At 41.3% G+C, this 13,977-nt stretch overlaps 1 protein-coding gene across 9 annotated transcripts in view; it reads left to right on the forward strand.

Moving 5' to 3' along the window:
- Window positions 1-13,977, forward strand: part of PLD1 (phospholipase D1) — a 134,345-nt gene that overhangs the window by 102,162 nt on the left and 18,206 nt on the right. For all 9 annotated transcript variants that reach the window (XM_065557753.1, XM_008164953.4, XM_042853764.2 and 6 more), the window contains 2 exons: window positions 9,082-9,192; window positions 10,583-10,671. In XM_065557753.1, the coding sequence (XP_065413825.1) occupies window positions 9,082-9,192; window positions 10,583-10,671 (200 nt within the window). The remainder of the gene's footprint in view (window positions 1-9,081; window positions 9,193-10,582; window positions 10,672-13,977) is intronic.

The raw sequence follows: 13,977 nt of genomic DNA on the forward strand, positions 1-13,977 counted from the left end.
AGTAAGTTTTTTCTCAGACTGGACACCTTCCAGGCCTGGGCACAATTCTTTCCCCTGGTACAGCTCTTGTTGTAGCTCAGGTGATAGCTAGGGGATTCTTCATGATGGCTCCTCTCCCCCCTTGTTCTCTTCCACCCCTTTATATATCTTTTGCATAAGGCGGGAACCCTTTGTCCCTCTGGGTTTCCACCCCCCACTCACTGGAAAAGCACCAGGTTAAAGATGGATTCCAGTTCAGGTGACATGATCACATGTCACTGCAAGACTTCGTTACTCAGTTGCCAGCACACACACATACAGGAGGACTCAGAGGTAAATACAGCCATCTGCAGACAATGGGAGTCATCAAGATTCCAAACCATCCTTAATGGCCCACACTTTACATAATTACAATAGGCCCTCAGAGTTATGTTTTATATTTCTAGTTTTAGATACAAGAGTGGTACATTTCTACAAATAGGATGATCACACTCAGTAGATTATGAGCTTTGTAATGATACCTTACAAGAGACCTTTTGCATGAAGCATATCCCAGTTACGTTATGTTCACTTTTTACCATATTTTTCTAAAAGTATCCCAGTTATATTATATTCACTTATTATCATGTTTTTATAAAACCATATAGACTGCACAACGTCACAGCAGGCAGTGAGCCGGAGAACCTCTTACGCCTTTGGCTACACTGCAATTCACAGCGCTGCACTTGCTGTGCTCAGGGGTGTGAAAAAACACTCGGAGAGGTGGAGTACTTGCAGCGCTGCGAGACAGCTCTCACAGTGCTGGCGGCGCGACTACACTCGCGCTTCACGGCAGCGCTGTGAATCCGCGAGTATAGCCAAGGCCTTAGTCTGTATTTGCAAGATGACCCGCTCCAGCATATTTATGCATGCTCATACTGCAATTCTGGCAGCTTCTTTCTTCTGTAATTTGCTTGTTTTCCTGATTTTGATTTGTTTGTCTAATGGAACCGCACACAATAGGAAGCTGGGTTACTAGGAAACCATACAAGAAGCCTTAAGTGCAGGGAGCTCTGGCTGGCAATGGAAATGCAGTTTACTAAGCAGTGTTCTAAAAGATGTTATGTGTGTGGAAGTTATAGCTGAAGGTTAATGACTGGCTCGACATCTATTACTGATGATGGTGGAGATTCTGGCTTTTGCAGGCAGAGATCAGATGGAGAGGGCTGCAGGTAATGAGCGCCGCATAGCAGTCAGATAAGCCCCCTTTGAGTAAGGGTCAGAATCTGGCCCTTAATCTCTCTCCCCCCCTCCCCCCCACATACATGCACAGACCCAGGGTCTCAGCTCGGTTACTTAGCTTCCTTGTGTAAATATCCAAAGCATCACCTCTGGTATTTCCAACTATACTACTGAGGCAGCTGGGTCCATCATGGAACGTGCCTTTCTCTTTCTTATCAGCTCCCCACTGCAAGACACTCCATTGATGTAAAGCTGATCTTCGTCTGTCTAAACAGTGTTACTGTGGGCAGGATGCAGGCGTCTCATTTACCTTTCAGTTTGACTGCAGTGATGGTTCAAGACATGAACAGAGTCCCTCTAGTCTTTCACAGGCACTCTTACCCAGAAGGGCAGGAGGGATATGTTTTTATGTAAATCCTTCCTCTAGTAGAGATGGGTCAAACCCAGAAACATGTATTATCATTGTTTATATAGCACGAGTGGTAGGATAGAGTCCTTTTACAGGCAAATCGGAGACAAATTCCCTGCTCCAAGAAGAGTAAAATCTAATGAATAGATTTAATGGGAGCTGCTGAGTGCTTGGCACTGTTGAAAATCTGGCCACTTCTTTTATCTGCGTGAATGGGAGCTGAACTCTCTGTTTGAAAATCTGACTCCAGTTGTGAGTGCTGACTGAGCCCTTTTGAAATTCTGGACTTGATTAGATGAAGGATGGGTGGGGGGGTGGGATATTGCCACAGAAAGCCTACTGACTGAGCCATGATGCTGATGTTTTATCTGTATTATCATAGCGGCCTCTAATTGTTAGTTTCACAGGTTTTGGTCTGCTCCCTCCATCTGTTTTGTTGACACTTCTTTGAGGGGAGGACTGGGGTTCATAGGCCTTCTGGAAGAAATGTGTTGTAAGGAGCTGTTGGCAGGAAGACAGGGTGAAAGCACAGCAAAACAGGTCTGGGTGGGGTTTGGATTGCATCATGGGGCAGTCGAGTCAGTCCTGAGGGAACGCACAGGAAAAGATGTGAAGACATGAGTTAGAAAGGAAAGAGGGAGTTAGACAGCTTGTGGGTTGAGTCAAGCATTCTCTCCCAAAGTTTGGGGTTTAATTATCATAGCACCTTTGATTTTTGCATGAGCCAAACTTGTTTGACAGGGAGTCACCAAACTAAAATCACTCTCAGTTTTTCCAGCTCTAATTTCCAGTTATTATCCAAGCAAGACACAGTAAGTCTGTGACATGGTGAGACAACATCACACCCTGTTCATACTGTAAGACATAATAAATCATCATGCACCCTGAGTGACACAAGGTATTAGCTCTTAGAAATTTGCTCCACAGTACGTATTGTTTGCAGTTATGGAATAAGTCCCAGCAAATACTGGTGGTGGTGTTGTTGCTTGGATTAAAGAGGTTAAAGGGATGACAGCACCTGCATAAAAATTGCATGAGTGATGGGAGACTGCAGAGCTGAGAGGGGAGGGAGAGGAGAGAACACCAGTGCTTGTTTCTGTGTAATATGCTTAAGTAGTATGCAGACCTTTTCTCTGAAACTGAAGGATTTTGCATTTCAGTTTATTAATTTTGAATGCATTGACAAGAGAGGACAATTTGACAAGAGTGGTAAATTACATATTAGTAATAAGTAAATATTAATTTAAAAGAAAGTTCAGAGCACGTATACATCATAATTAATCTGTGGCAACCTAAACTTCAGGTATTACCCTGGTGCATATAGTGACCACTCAGACCTTTATGAAATAAACGGAGTTGCAACTGAAATCTTCCTGTTTCAAAGGCACAGACACCTGCTAAAAGAGAATCACATTTTACTGTTAACAGTATAGTTCCCATGATACAGAGTTGAGCAGTTCTGGTTCCATCCAGTAGAGGGTGATAGCACACATGTTCACATGCAGACACAAGCCAATTCATTACAATATACAAATATTACCAAGATGATGATGCATACAAGAGAGAGGATGTTCCAGTGGTCAGGGCAGTAGCCTAGGATTTGGGAGACTTGGATTCAAGCCCTTGGTTGACCTCAGACTTCCTGTGTGATGTTCAGTGAGTCACTTAGGGCCATATTTTTAAAGGTATTCAGGTACCTTTGAAACTCTGGCCCTAAGTCTCTCTGTGCCTCAGTCCCTCATCTGAACAATGGGAATAAAAGTAATTCCTTACCTCACAGGGTGTTGTGAGGATAAATACATTAAAGATAGTGAGGAGCTCAGCTACGATGGTAATGGAGGCCATAAAAGTACCATAGATAGATGGCTGAATGTGTGTCTACCCTGAAATGTATCTTTTTAAAACCTGTCATCAATGTGTTATGTGACCCTGCTGGACTCATGTTGACTGATTTTAGTGAGAAGCAGAACCCTCAAATTTGGTTTAGTTAATAACTTCTATCTTTGACTAAAGGACTTTGCTACAGGGAGGAATGGCAGAGAAGGAATTCCTTTAGAGTTTGGAGCAAAAATGCTGTGACCTGTCAAGCTGGCGTGATGATTTGCTGAGGGAGGGGATAAAAGAGAATTTAAAAGGAGAGGGGGCGTCTGGACTGGCTAGTTGTGAAGCTGTGGGATTGAAAGTGATCAATCTCTTTCTGATCTGGTGGTTCTCTTGTTGGATGATTTTTCCAGCCAACCATTAGTTTGTCTCTGAGTGGTAAAACCATTTTTCAAATTGAGAGAGGCTTATGACATCAAGTATAAAATGAAAAAAAAAAAAAAAAACCCACATTGATTTATTCCTTGTCTCCAGCAGAACAGCAACTACTGCTGCTAATGGAGGGTTTTTTGAGCTGTTGAAATCACTGCATTGGTACCGACACTGAACAACTTATTTGGAAAGCAGAAATTACTCTGTTGGGGACACTGGGAAAGTTAGCCATCTATTCTAAAGCACCCTTTAAATATTGGTGGCTCAGGTGTATTAAAGAAACATTTTACAAATGTTTTCGTAAAATTGTTAAATTTTGGATCGAATTCCTCAGGCAAGGCTGGCTTTTGGCACCCATGAAGCCCACTGCCATATGCTCCCTGCTGCTAATTGCTGCAGATTGCGTTGGTAGCTTCTGGCCAGTGGGCTGCATGCACTGTGCCACTACACCTTCGCAACAGAGGGGTGAGGAAGGGTGGAGGAGCTGCAGCCAACTACACCAGCAAACCCAGGATAGGCAGCTGAGCTCTGAGTTTCACTGCTGCAGGGCATGGCGGTTGAGGCCCAGGAGTGTGTGACCAGCATGAGAAAACAGAGAAGAGTAGAGAACATTGATGCTCATTGGAAGCCCATCATCTGGAGCATTGGTGCAGCAGCAGATGCTATCTGGGCAGCCAGAATTTCCCCCCATACTCACAGAAAGATCATTCCTAGCAGCAGCAGAAGGTGGCTGCTCCCTCCTGGCCCAGACATCATCAGATACTCCCAAGAGGCTGGGCAGTGTAAGTTTGCTTTAAAATATAAAGGCCTGATCCTCATGTACAAGAGGACCTCTGGTAGTGTAAAGGGGCATTAAAATGGGTGGAAGTATAATTTAATAGTGGCATCTTTTTAAAATTAGTTATTCTTGTTGCTACCCTGGCTATGTTATTCTTTATATACCCACTATTCATCATGGGTAAGCAGACTAATTTCCTTTAAGATTCCTTCTCTCTGTTCTACTAGTAGAATATCATTGCAATGTCCTGTCTTATTACTTCACAGTCCTTCAGGACAATGTGTACTTCAATGAGATGCTCTCTTCAATTCTCCCTTTTTTTTCCAGAGAAACTCTTTGACAAACAAAAGAAAACAAAAAAATCAGCCATAGTTTCTCTAGTTGTTGCTTAAATATCAAAGCTCTTCAAGTCCCATATTGTGCTGGTTTCTGTCTGCTGTAACTTTGGCTTTTTAAATAATGTCTTTTTCCAGAGTAAGAATACTATGTATAGAACTAGAACTATGCATATCCAATGAGTTCCTATTAAATACATCTACTAAAAGTTTGCCAAGTTCTTTCACACTCTCCTTAAAATCCTGGGATGGATCCCATTCTGCTCTGGGGGGTTTTCACTCATCAGATTTACTTTCTGTTCACTTGGTTTGGCATAATCCAGATTTCCTTCTGAATTTTTTCCCCTCTCTTGTGACATTTGCCTTCAATCTCCTATATAGATAGAGTGACACACGACTACTGGGTTCTTTAACAACTATATTTTTGATCAATAAATCACTCTGTCTATGGTAGGTCTGAATGTCTCTTTAAACTCCTTTTCCTAGTGTATTTGAAAGTTGTCTTGTTTGTTGCAACCACCTATGCAATCTTCCTTTCCTTCCCATTGCAAGCTTCATGCTGTACTCTTTTCTATTGCTGCTCTGTATGGTACCTCTGCTGCATATCTTTTACATCACTGTTTCTTACTTTAGACGCTCTTGTTCTTTTGCAATGACCCACTTACTCCTGGTTTGTTTGGTTGGTTTTGTGTTTTGCTAAATGCAACTTCTTGACAAATTGGTTGTTGCTTTTATCCCATTTGTTTTCAGCCAGCATTTCCCCCACACTTCCAAAATCTGCCCAGACAGGCACCATTATCTTATTTCTAAGCCTCACTTTTGTTCTAGTTTTAAGTTTATGGTCAAATTCCGCAACCACTCCATTGCAGAGCTTCATTGCAGACAGTGGGATTATGCAGAGGAGAAGTGCATGCATTAGAGCAGTGCTTCTCAAAGTGGTGGTCCGCGGACCGGTGCCGGTCCATGAGCCATCAGCTACCGGTCCGCGGCAAGTTTCCTCATAAGAGCGTCGAATAGGATAATAATATGGCACCGGTCCCTGGCACATTGGGGGGAAAAATTGCCGGTCCCCCACATCAGATAGCTTGAGAAGCACTGCACTAGAGGAAGTGTTTACAAGATCAGGTCCCTCTGTAGCTTCTTTAGATGCTTCCCTACCTCGGTGACTCTAAAGACATCCCACAAATGAGGTATCACTTTCTGATTTCCTCATTGACACACTGTGGACCAAATTCTGCTCTCATTTGCAGCACTCCAAATCCAAAGTGAAACCATTGACTTAAATATACAATAATCAGGGCCAGATCCTTACTTGGTGTAAATCAGCATATCTCCATTGACTTCCATGGAGCTAAGCCCATTTAGACCTACTACAGACTTGATTCTCAAGAGTCCTTGTCATCTGGATAAATCTTCATTCTTGGGTATTATTTTTTTTATTTGGCAGATAAGGGTTTTATGAGTCAGACATTTAAAAGGAAGCTAAATAGGTGATATCCAAGTGATCCCATTTGGATTCACACGGCATGCTAAGCCATTGCCTGAACTTTCATTTAGTCAGAGGTCTCCTTGGCTGTCACACTGTCTGGGATAGTGTATGTCAGAAATATATTTATATCAGTCATGCCAGTTTAAAAAATATATTTTGCTGGCTAATATGCTGCCCACGTATTCCTATTCATAAATTCCAAGAAAATCCAGCTATTTATTAAAACATATTAGAACATGGAAAGGATATTCTTGTTTCATTAAACACATCTTAAACACAGCTGTGGTTGATTTGTACGTTGTTATTTACATACCAGAAAATGTAGCCCATGACTAGAATGAGAGATAAATCATAGAATAAGATGCATCCAACATGGCAAACTATCCCCTCAAGGAAGGAACTGATCCTATCTTAGGTGAATGTGCAGTTTCACACCTACCACATCACACAACTGTTTACAGGCAATGCTGGCCCACTGGCCAGAGACAGACTGTGAGGGGGCTAGATAGCAAAAAGCAAGAATCCTCCGCTGCAGAACTGTTTCCCAGACTTAGCATTTGGCTCCTGCAGCTGCCAATGACTCTCCGTAAGGAATCATGGCTGTTTCCTTCAATGCTGGAACCTGCAGAAGAGAACTCTGCACTGGAGAGCACACAGAAAACAATCAGCATAGGAAAAGGGAGTTTCACAAGACAGCATGAAGATTGGGCTGTGGGTTGTAAAAAATCAGCCAGCTTTCCATCTAGAACAGCTGACTTGATGCAGTGGGGATGATAATGCAGTGGGGATATGACTAATGCAGTGGGGATGTGAGCCAGGCACAGACCTTGAAGAAGGAGGTGGGCTTCATGCAAAGAGTTTAAGTGTGCCATGAAAGTCACTTAACACATGCTGATGTAACCCACTGGTCAGGGTGGTTAATGTGTCCGTCTCTGCGCCCAATCCATAAAGGATGCGAGTTTGTTACAGCCTCTAGCTACAGAGGCTGGCTGTTCAGCTCAAACTGCAGTAATTTATACTTTCAGCTCAGGAGGGCCCCAGTTTAATCCTGCTGTTGGCCAACATTACAGCTGTCACAGAAGTGGGGATTTGTCCAGAATTTGACTTTGCTGTGAGTATCAGATACTTGGATGAACTTTTTCTATCTGGAGGAAATATGCGTGTGAGTCCGGTACAGATCTCAGCCATAGGGACTAGGGGCCAGATCTTTAGCTGGTGTAAATCGTCATTGCTCCATTGAAGCTTGTTGAGCTATGATAATTTAGCTCAGGACTTGCCCCTTTTCCTTTAGCCCAAGGAATTTAGCTCTACAGGTTCCTGGTTCAGTTCCCAGTGTTAGCCAAGATGGTGGCCATAATGTTGACTGAAGGGTTGCTCCAGGCATAGGTATGGTGTGCATGAAGGAGAGGAATGAAATGGTAAGGGGCGAGCTCGGGTGGAGCCCCGAGGATCGGACGACATGTAGGAGGAGATGAGGTCAGAGATATTGGAATAGAATAGTGAGGTGAGGAGCAGAAGCTTGAATTGAATATGGGTGAAGAAGAGAAATCAACTGGAGAGATCTTAAAAAGAGAGAGGCATGGTCAGAGCAGAAGGTGGGGAAGACTATGTAGGCAGTGGAGGTTTGCACTCACTGAACTGGAGAGAGATGAGATTGGGGAAAGGACAGTGAGTAGGAGTTTATAGTAACAGAGGCAGGAAACTATGAGAAAGCACAAACCAGAGTTTCAGCAAAGGACAAAATTAAACATGGGAGAGAATGTGAGCAAAGGGTATTTCCCCATATTAGTTTGGTTGCCTTTTGACAAAAGCTTTCGTGCTACATTGGGATGTAATAATATACTCGGAGGATCTTGAAATGTCTGTTACTTCAGAAATGCCTGTTCTGATTGACAGTCAGAAAAATTTTTCATGTGAATTTGACCTACTGCAAATTAAATTAAAAAAATCACAAATCTGACAGATTTGACCAGTTTGGGAAGAATTTTTCACAAAAATGTAAATGACTGTACTTGTTTAGGGCAGAGACTGCCATTCCTGTTTAAAATTTGGTGCCATTGGCCTGTGTCTTATAATGCACCATCAGTTTTTGGGCAAAACTCACTGATTTCAGTAGGTACTTCAGCTGTAAAATTGATGGCATGTGTCTCTGTGCATAAGAAATAAATGCCTCATCTGGCACCATAGAGGTCAATGGGAATTTTGTTATTGACTTCAGTGAGCTCAGGATCAAGCCTTGAGAAAATATATTAAAGGCAATTCAACATTACAAGAACTACAGTAAGTAAGACTTCTGCAACCAGATTTGCCACTCTGGGTCTCCAGTTTTACACCAGTATAATTCCATTGACTTTACTGAAATTACTCTGGCATAAAATTGGGGTAACAAAATGGTGAATCAAGGCCTTTATATTTTCATCAGACTGTTTTAATTTTTTAACTGTATTTCTAAGCTTTATTTCCCTTTGTTATACATATAACATGTAGTTAGCAAATGTTGTGTGTGTTGCATAAGTCAGTGAAATCATGAAAAATAAACCAACCAGTTCAAAACAATTAGTGCCAGTGCCATCTTATATCAGGGCAGAACTAAAACAGCTAATCTGTCTCTTTACAGGTGCTCCGTTCTGCTGCAGATTGGTCAGCTGGTATCAAGTACCATGAAGAATCCATCCACAATGCTTATGTTAGCGTGATAGAAAACAGTAAACACTACATCTATATCGAAGTAAGTACCACGGATGCAAGGCAATGGCAGTTTGGTTCAATGAAGTGCTAAGCACATCCTGTGACCTTCAGCAGGATAGTTCTTTATTTTATTCTCCTTTTGTAAATTTTGAAATGTTAATATTAATATAAAGCCTAATTTGCAGCCCCCCCGTTGACTTTAATAGGCTTTGGATCAAGTCAGTAATTAATGTACCAGTACAGAACTCTAAATGTGGATTAAAATACAAGGCCACTCCGTTACTATTTCTCCTTCCAGAACCTCTAGCAACTTTTGTCTTCCAGCTGCCTTCTTGGCTCTGCTGCATTCCCAGCCCTACATATCAAAGTGTTTGGTCTTCCATCGATGCGCAGTGGACTCACTTAATAGTATCTTAGAACTTGCATAATTCTCCTCTGTATGAATGGACTTATAAATGCAGGAATAAATGGCTGAATGGAGACACTTATTCTGTATCTGTTTCCATCTATTGTTTGGATGTTTTTTACTTGTTAGTGTTTAAAGAGGGAGATTAATCAAGAATAATTATTCCCCCTGAGCGCACACACACACACCATTTAATTAAAATAATACGTTGCCATCCAGGAAAACATTGTACAGGATGTAGCTTTATTTGCGTCTTGACTCAGAATAGTCCCACAACCCTGAAAGCATGTAGATTTATGACTTTGTAGACAGCATGGGTGAAATACTGATCCCAGTAAAGTCAATAGCAAAACACCCATTGACTTCAGTGAGACAGGATTTCACCTCATGTGTCAAAGTAAGAGTTTCACAATGGCAATAATGCCAAATAATTATCTGGAGATAATTACATGCTTGGGAAGCAGTCTCTAACTTGCGTATGCTTCATGCTTTGCCATAGCCACAAAATCAGTTGTTGTTTTTAACAATTCTGAGGATTGCTCATTTGAGGCCGTTATCTATGCCGATGTTGAAAACAGTCACTTAATTTTTTTCTTATCCTAACAAAAAATCATACATTCTGGGTTTTGAGATTTTTGTAGTGATTAAACCCTGTGATCTTATTGTGTCATTGCTACTCTGTGTTCAGTAAAAATGTTTCTTTCAAACTGTAGCAAAATGGGGCCCCAGCCCAATGTCTGTTTATTTATCTTTCCATGCCCCATTATTGTAGTATCTGAATCCATGACGATCTTTAATGTATTAATCCTCTCAACCTCTCTGTGAGGCAGGACAGTGCTATTATCCCCATTTCACAGATGAGGAGCTGAGGCACAGAAAGACTAACTGATTTGTATAAGGTCATTGAGGAAGTCAGTGGTGGACCAGGGAAGTGAATCTGCATTCTGGGCCTAACCACTGAACCATCCTTGGCAAAAAGACAGTGAGATGATTCTGAATTTCTTTGTGTTCACTTTTCCCTTAGAACCAATTTTTTATTAGCTGTGCTGATGACAAAGTCGTTTCTAACAAGATTGGAGATACCATCGCTCGGAGGATTCTTAAAGCACACAGGTATTTTTTTGCTTTCGAAAGAACTGTCAGGATCTTGTTACTAGGATTATATTAAAAATATTGTAAATGGAATCCAGACTGCATTTGTAAGACACGGTTTAAAATAATATGTAAAGGGACACAGTCCTTAGTCAGAGGCAACATTTAACTTGGCCAAATTCTGCTCTGTTACACCAATGTAAATCTGAAATAACTCCACTGAAATTGATGGCATTATTCTGGACTTGCACTGGTGTCGCTTAGTGTAGAATTTGGCCTTATAAGATATGTTACTTCAGTCAAAAAGCAAGTTGTTGGTACTGTATTTGGTAAATCTTACCTAACATTATGGGTCCATTGCCAGCGTTAGTTTCATGATTCTAACTGTTCTTCAACTTTACACACAAGTAAGTTTAATCATATAAACTGGATACGTGGTTTATTGAAGATCTCTATGCAGGGGATTGCTTTTAAATGGGGAGAGTGAAAGCTGCCATACTCTGAGGAATTTGACCGTGATTCAAGTTTAGACCATTACTGCAATGCCAGCCCCTTCTCTGATAAGCGCTGGAGGATATTTACAATGTCCACATCACTGCAAGAGAACCGTAGTATTTTAAATTGTACAGTAGCTACAGCAGGTTGCATGGATGGATCAGAGTCCGATATCTTAGTGCTGTCACTTAAGAACTGGCCCAGTGATAACGTGGCTAACTGGAGCGTTTAGCAACAAAGGAATTAGTTTTGCCTTTTCTATGATCCTGGACAGCTTTGCTTAGGTTTGTTTTTCTGGTGTCTATCTTGCAGGATATGTCTACACTGCAATAAAAGATCCTGGGCCTGGGTTAGCTGACTCAGGCTCGTAGGACTCAGGCTGTGGGGCTATAAAACTGCAGTGTAGATATTCAGCCTAGGGTTGGAGCCCAGTTGTGAGACCCCGTGAGGGGGGAGGGTCTCAGAGCCCAGGCGCCAAGCCAAGCCTGAACATCTACATTGCTATTTTAGCCCCACAGCCCAAACCCCGCTCTCCTGAGTCAGTTGACTGGGTTTGAGGCTTGGTGCCATGGGGTTTATATGCAGTTTAGACATACCCTAAGACATTTGTCATACCCTACGGTGTTGGATTGAGTTTATTGCAAACCTTCCTCATTTTCCTTCCCCCTTTCAGCTAACACTTGTGCTTTTCACTGTGCATGTGGATGCAATGTCTGGTCTCTAAATATTCCTCTCATGCATAAGCATGTGTGAGCTGATTTTCAGAGGTGTTAAGGTCCTCAGAAACCAATTGGAGTCATCTTGATTTCACTCTCTTCAGCGCTTTAACATGAAATACAGACAAGTGAAGGAAGTGACACTCCTAAAAGAGAGAGAGAGATAGGGTCTGATTTTCTTCTTCTTTACACTGGTGTAAATCAGGAGTCATTAAGATGATAGCAAACCAGTGTGAGGTCAGAATCTGGTTTGGAGTAGTCAGAGACACCCTGGAAGAAAGACAGACAGTGGAGAAATTGGTTTGCTTCAACATGAACACCACTGTCTACAGCCAGAAGGCGGAACAGCTTGGGGGTAGATACAGGAACATGGTCATTGAGCAATGTATAGTGAAGGTATCTGTACCATGCTATGGAGAAAAGCCTATAGGCTGATTCTCTTCTCATGCCAGTGTAAATCAGGAGTAACTTCAGTGAAGTCTATGGAATTATACTTGGGTAAAATCAATGAGAGAAGAATCTGATTCTGCATCTACAATTGGATATACATCAAAGCCAGAAATATTTTGTTGACCAGAAATATTTTGCAGTGTGCCTCACAATGGCATTCAGTATTCAAAAGTGCTAGTATTTGTACGGCAACCCAGTGGTTGTGGCTCCCTGGCACTTCGCCATTGTGGTGCGGCATAGTCCCAATCTATCAGCGTAGTCTTGTTAAGCTGGAGAGCCATTCCAAACATATTGTAGATTTCTTACCTATCCATAATATCATATTTATCTTTCCAAGAACGGATGTAATAGGCTGTTTTAACACATACTGTTGGACTGGGTTTCCTCTTTGTAGCTTAAACAGCTGCGTTAGAGCCAGCAGAAAATCTACTGTTTAGGCCACATCTACTTTATGAGCACAGGGTCCGATTCTCAGTTCATGTATATAGTTGCACATCTGAGAGTTAGCACAAGTACAAATTGTAATGTAGCCGTGGCAGGACAAACCTTCCTGAACCACCTGGGTATGTACCTTGTGACTTAACGGAGTAGAAGATCAAGTCCACGCTGAATCACCCAGATTGCATTTGCTATAAAGTGCATGGCATTGGCTAGGATGAAGAGAGAAGTAATGTTATACTTTAACTTCCATAGGGAAAGGAAAAAAGGCCAGCTGGCACACAGATATTTAATCCTAAATGGAAGATCTTGGTGGAGTGTTCCCAATCAAGTATCATATTTCTCTATTCTGTAGACAAAACATTTTCCATGTTTATAATGTTCCTCTTCTCCTTGTCTCCTCTGTTTCACTGGCATATTTTAGTAGGTTTTATTATCTGTTTAGATAAGCAAACTGGGTTTTGTGTAAGAACTAGCTGATTAAAAGTAATTTTTTCTCACAATACAGTATATTTTCATCAGTATCAATAATTATATCCTTAATTTCCAAACCTTTGCAATTTACATCTCTTCTATAATGTGCACATGAGACATTTTAACCATTTCTAAAGTTTGCTTTAAAAATAACATTTAATTAAAATTTTATCTATAAACATTTGACAGCTTAAGCTGGGATAAATAGATTCCTTCAGTACTGTATTCCCTTTGTACTTCCTTTTACTTACTAAAGGATACACTGTATTGTTCAAATACTGAGATTACAAATGACACATGTTAAACCATGAAGTGCTTAAGCATATGCTTAGCTTTAAGCACGAGTAATCCTATTGATGGTCCAAAGCAACTGGCAATAATTTCAGGGCCACCATGGTAGCTGTTCCATTAACAGTAGAAATTCCTCCACTGATACATGTACTAGTAGTCCCATGAGAACCAGTTTTGATCCCCTGGCCATTATTCTGGTCTCTCATCGGAAGGTGCAAGCTAATTAAGGATTTACCAGGAAAAAATGGTCTTAGCAAAATGTAAACTGGTCCACCTAGTTTTTTAAAATAGCTTTATCCATACTGAAATACATTGCCACCTAGTGATGAGTAAATTAAATAAGACTCTTTTCACATATAGAGTACAGTAACAAAAAAATGTGGGCTTTGATAATTTAGGCAATCAGAAATTACCCACCATTATTTTCAGGGTGGTAAAAACAGCATCTATAGCCAGGGAGCAT

The sequence above is a fragment of the Chrysemys picta genome, chromosome 9, assembly GCF_011386835.1.
Source record: "Chrysemys picta bellii isolate R12L10 chromosome 9, ASM1138683v2, whole genome shotgun sequence".
NCBI classification, from domain to species: domain Eukaryota; kingdom Metazoa; phylum Chordata; order Testudines; family Emydidae; genus Chrysemys; species Chrysemys picta.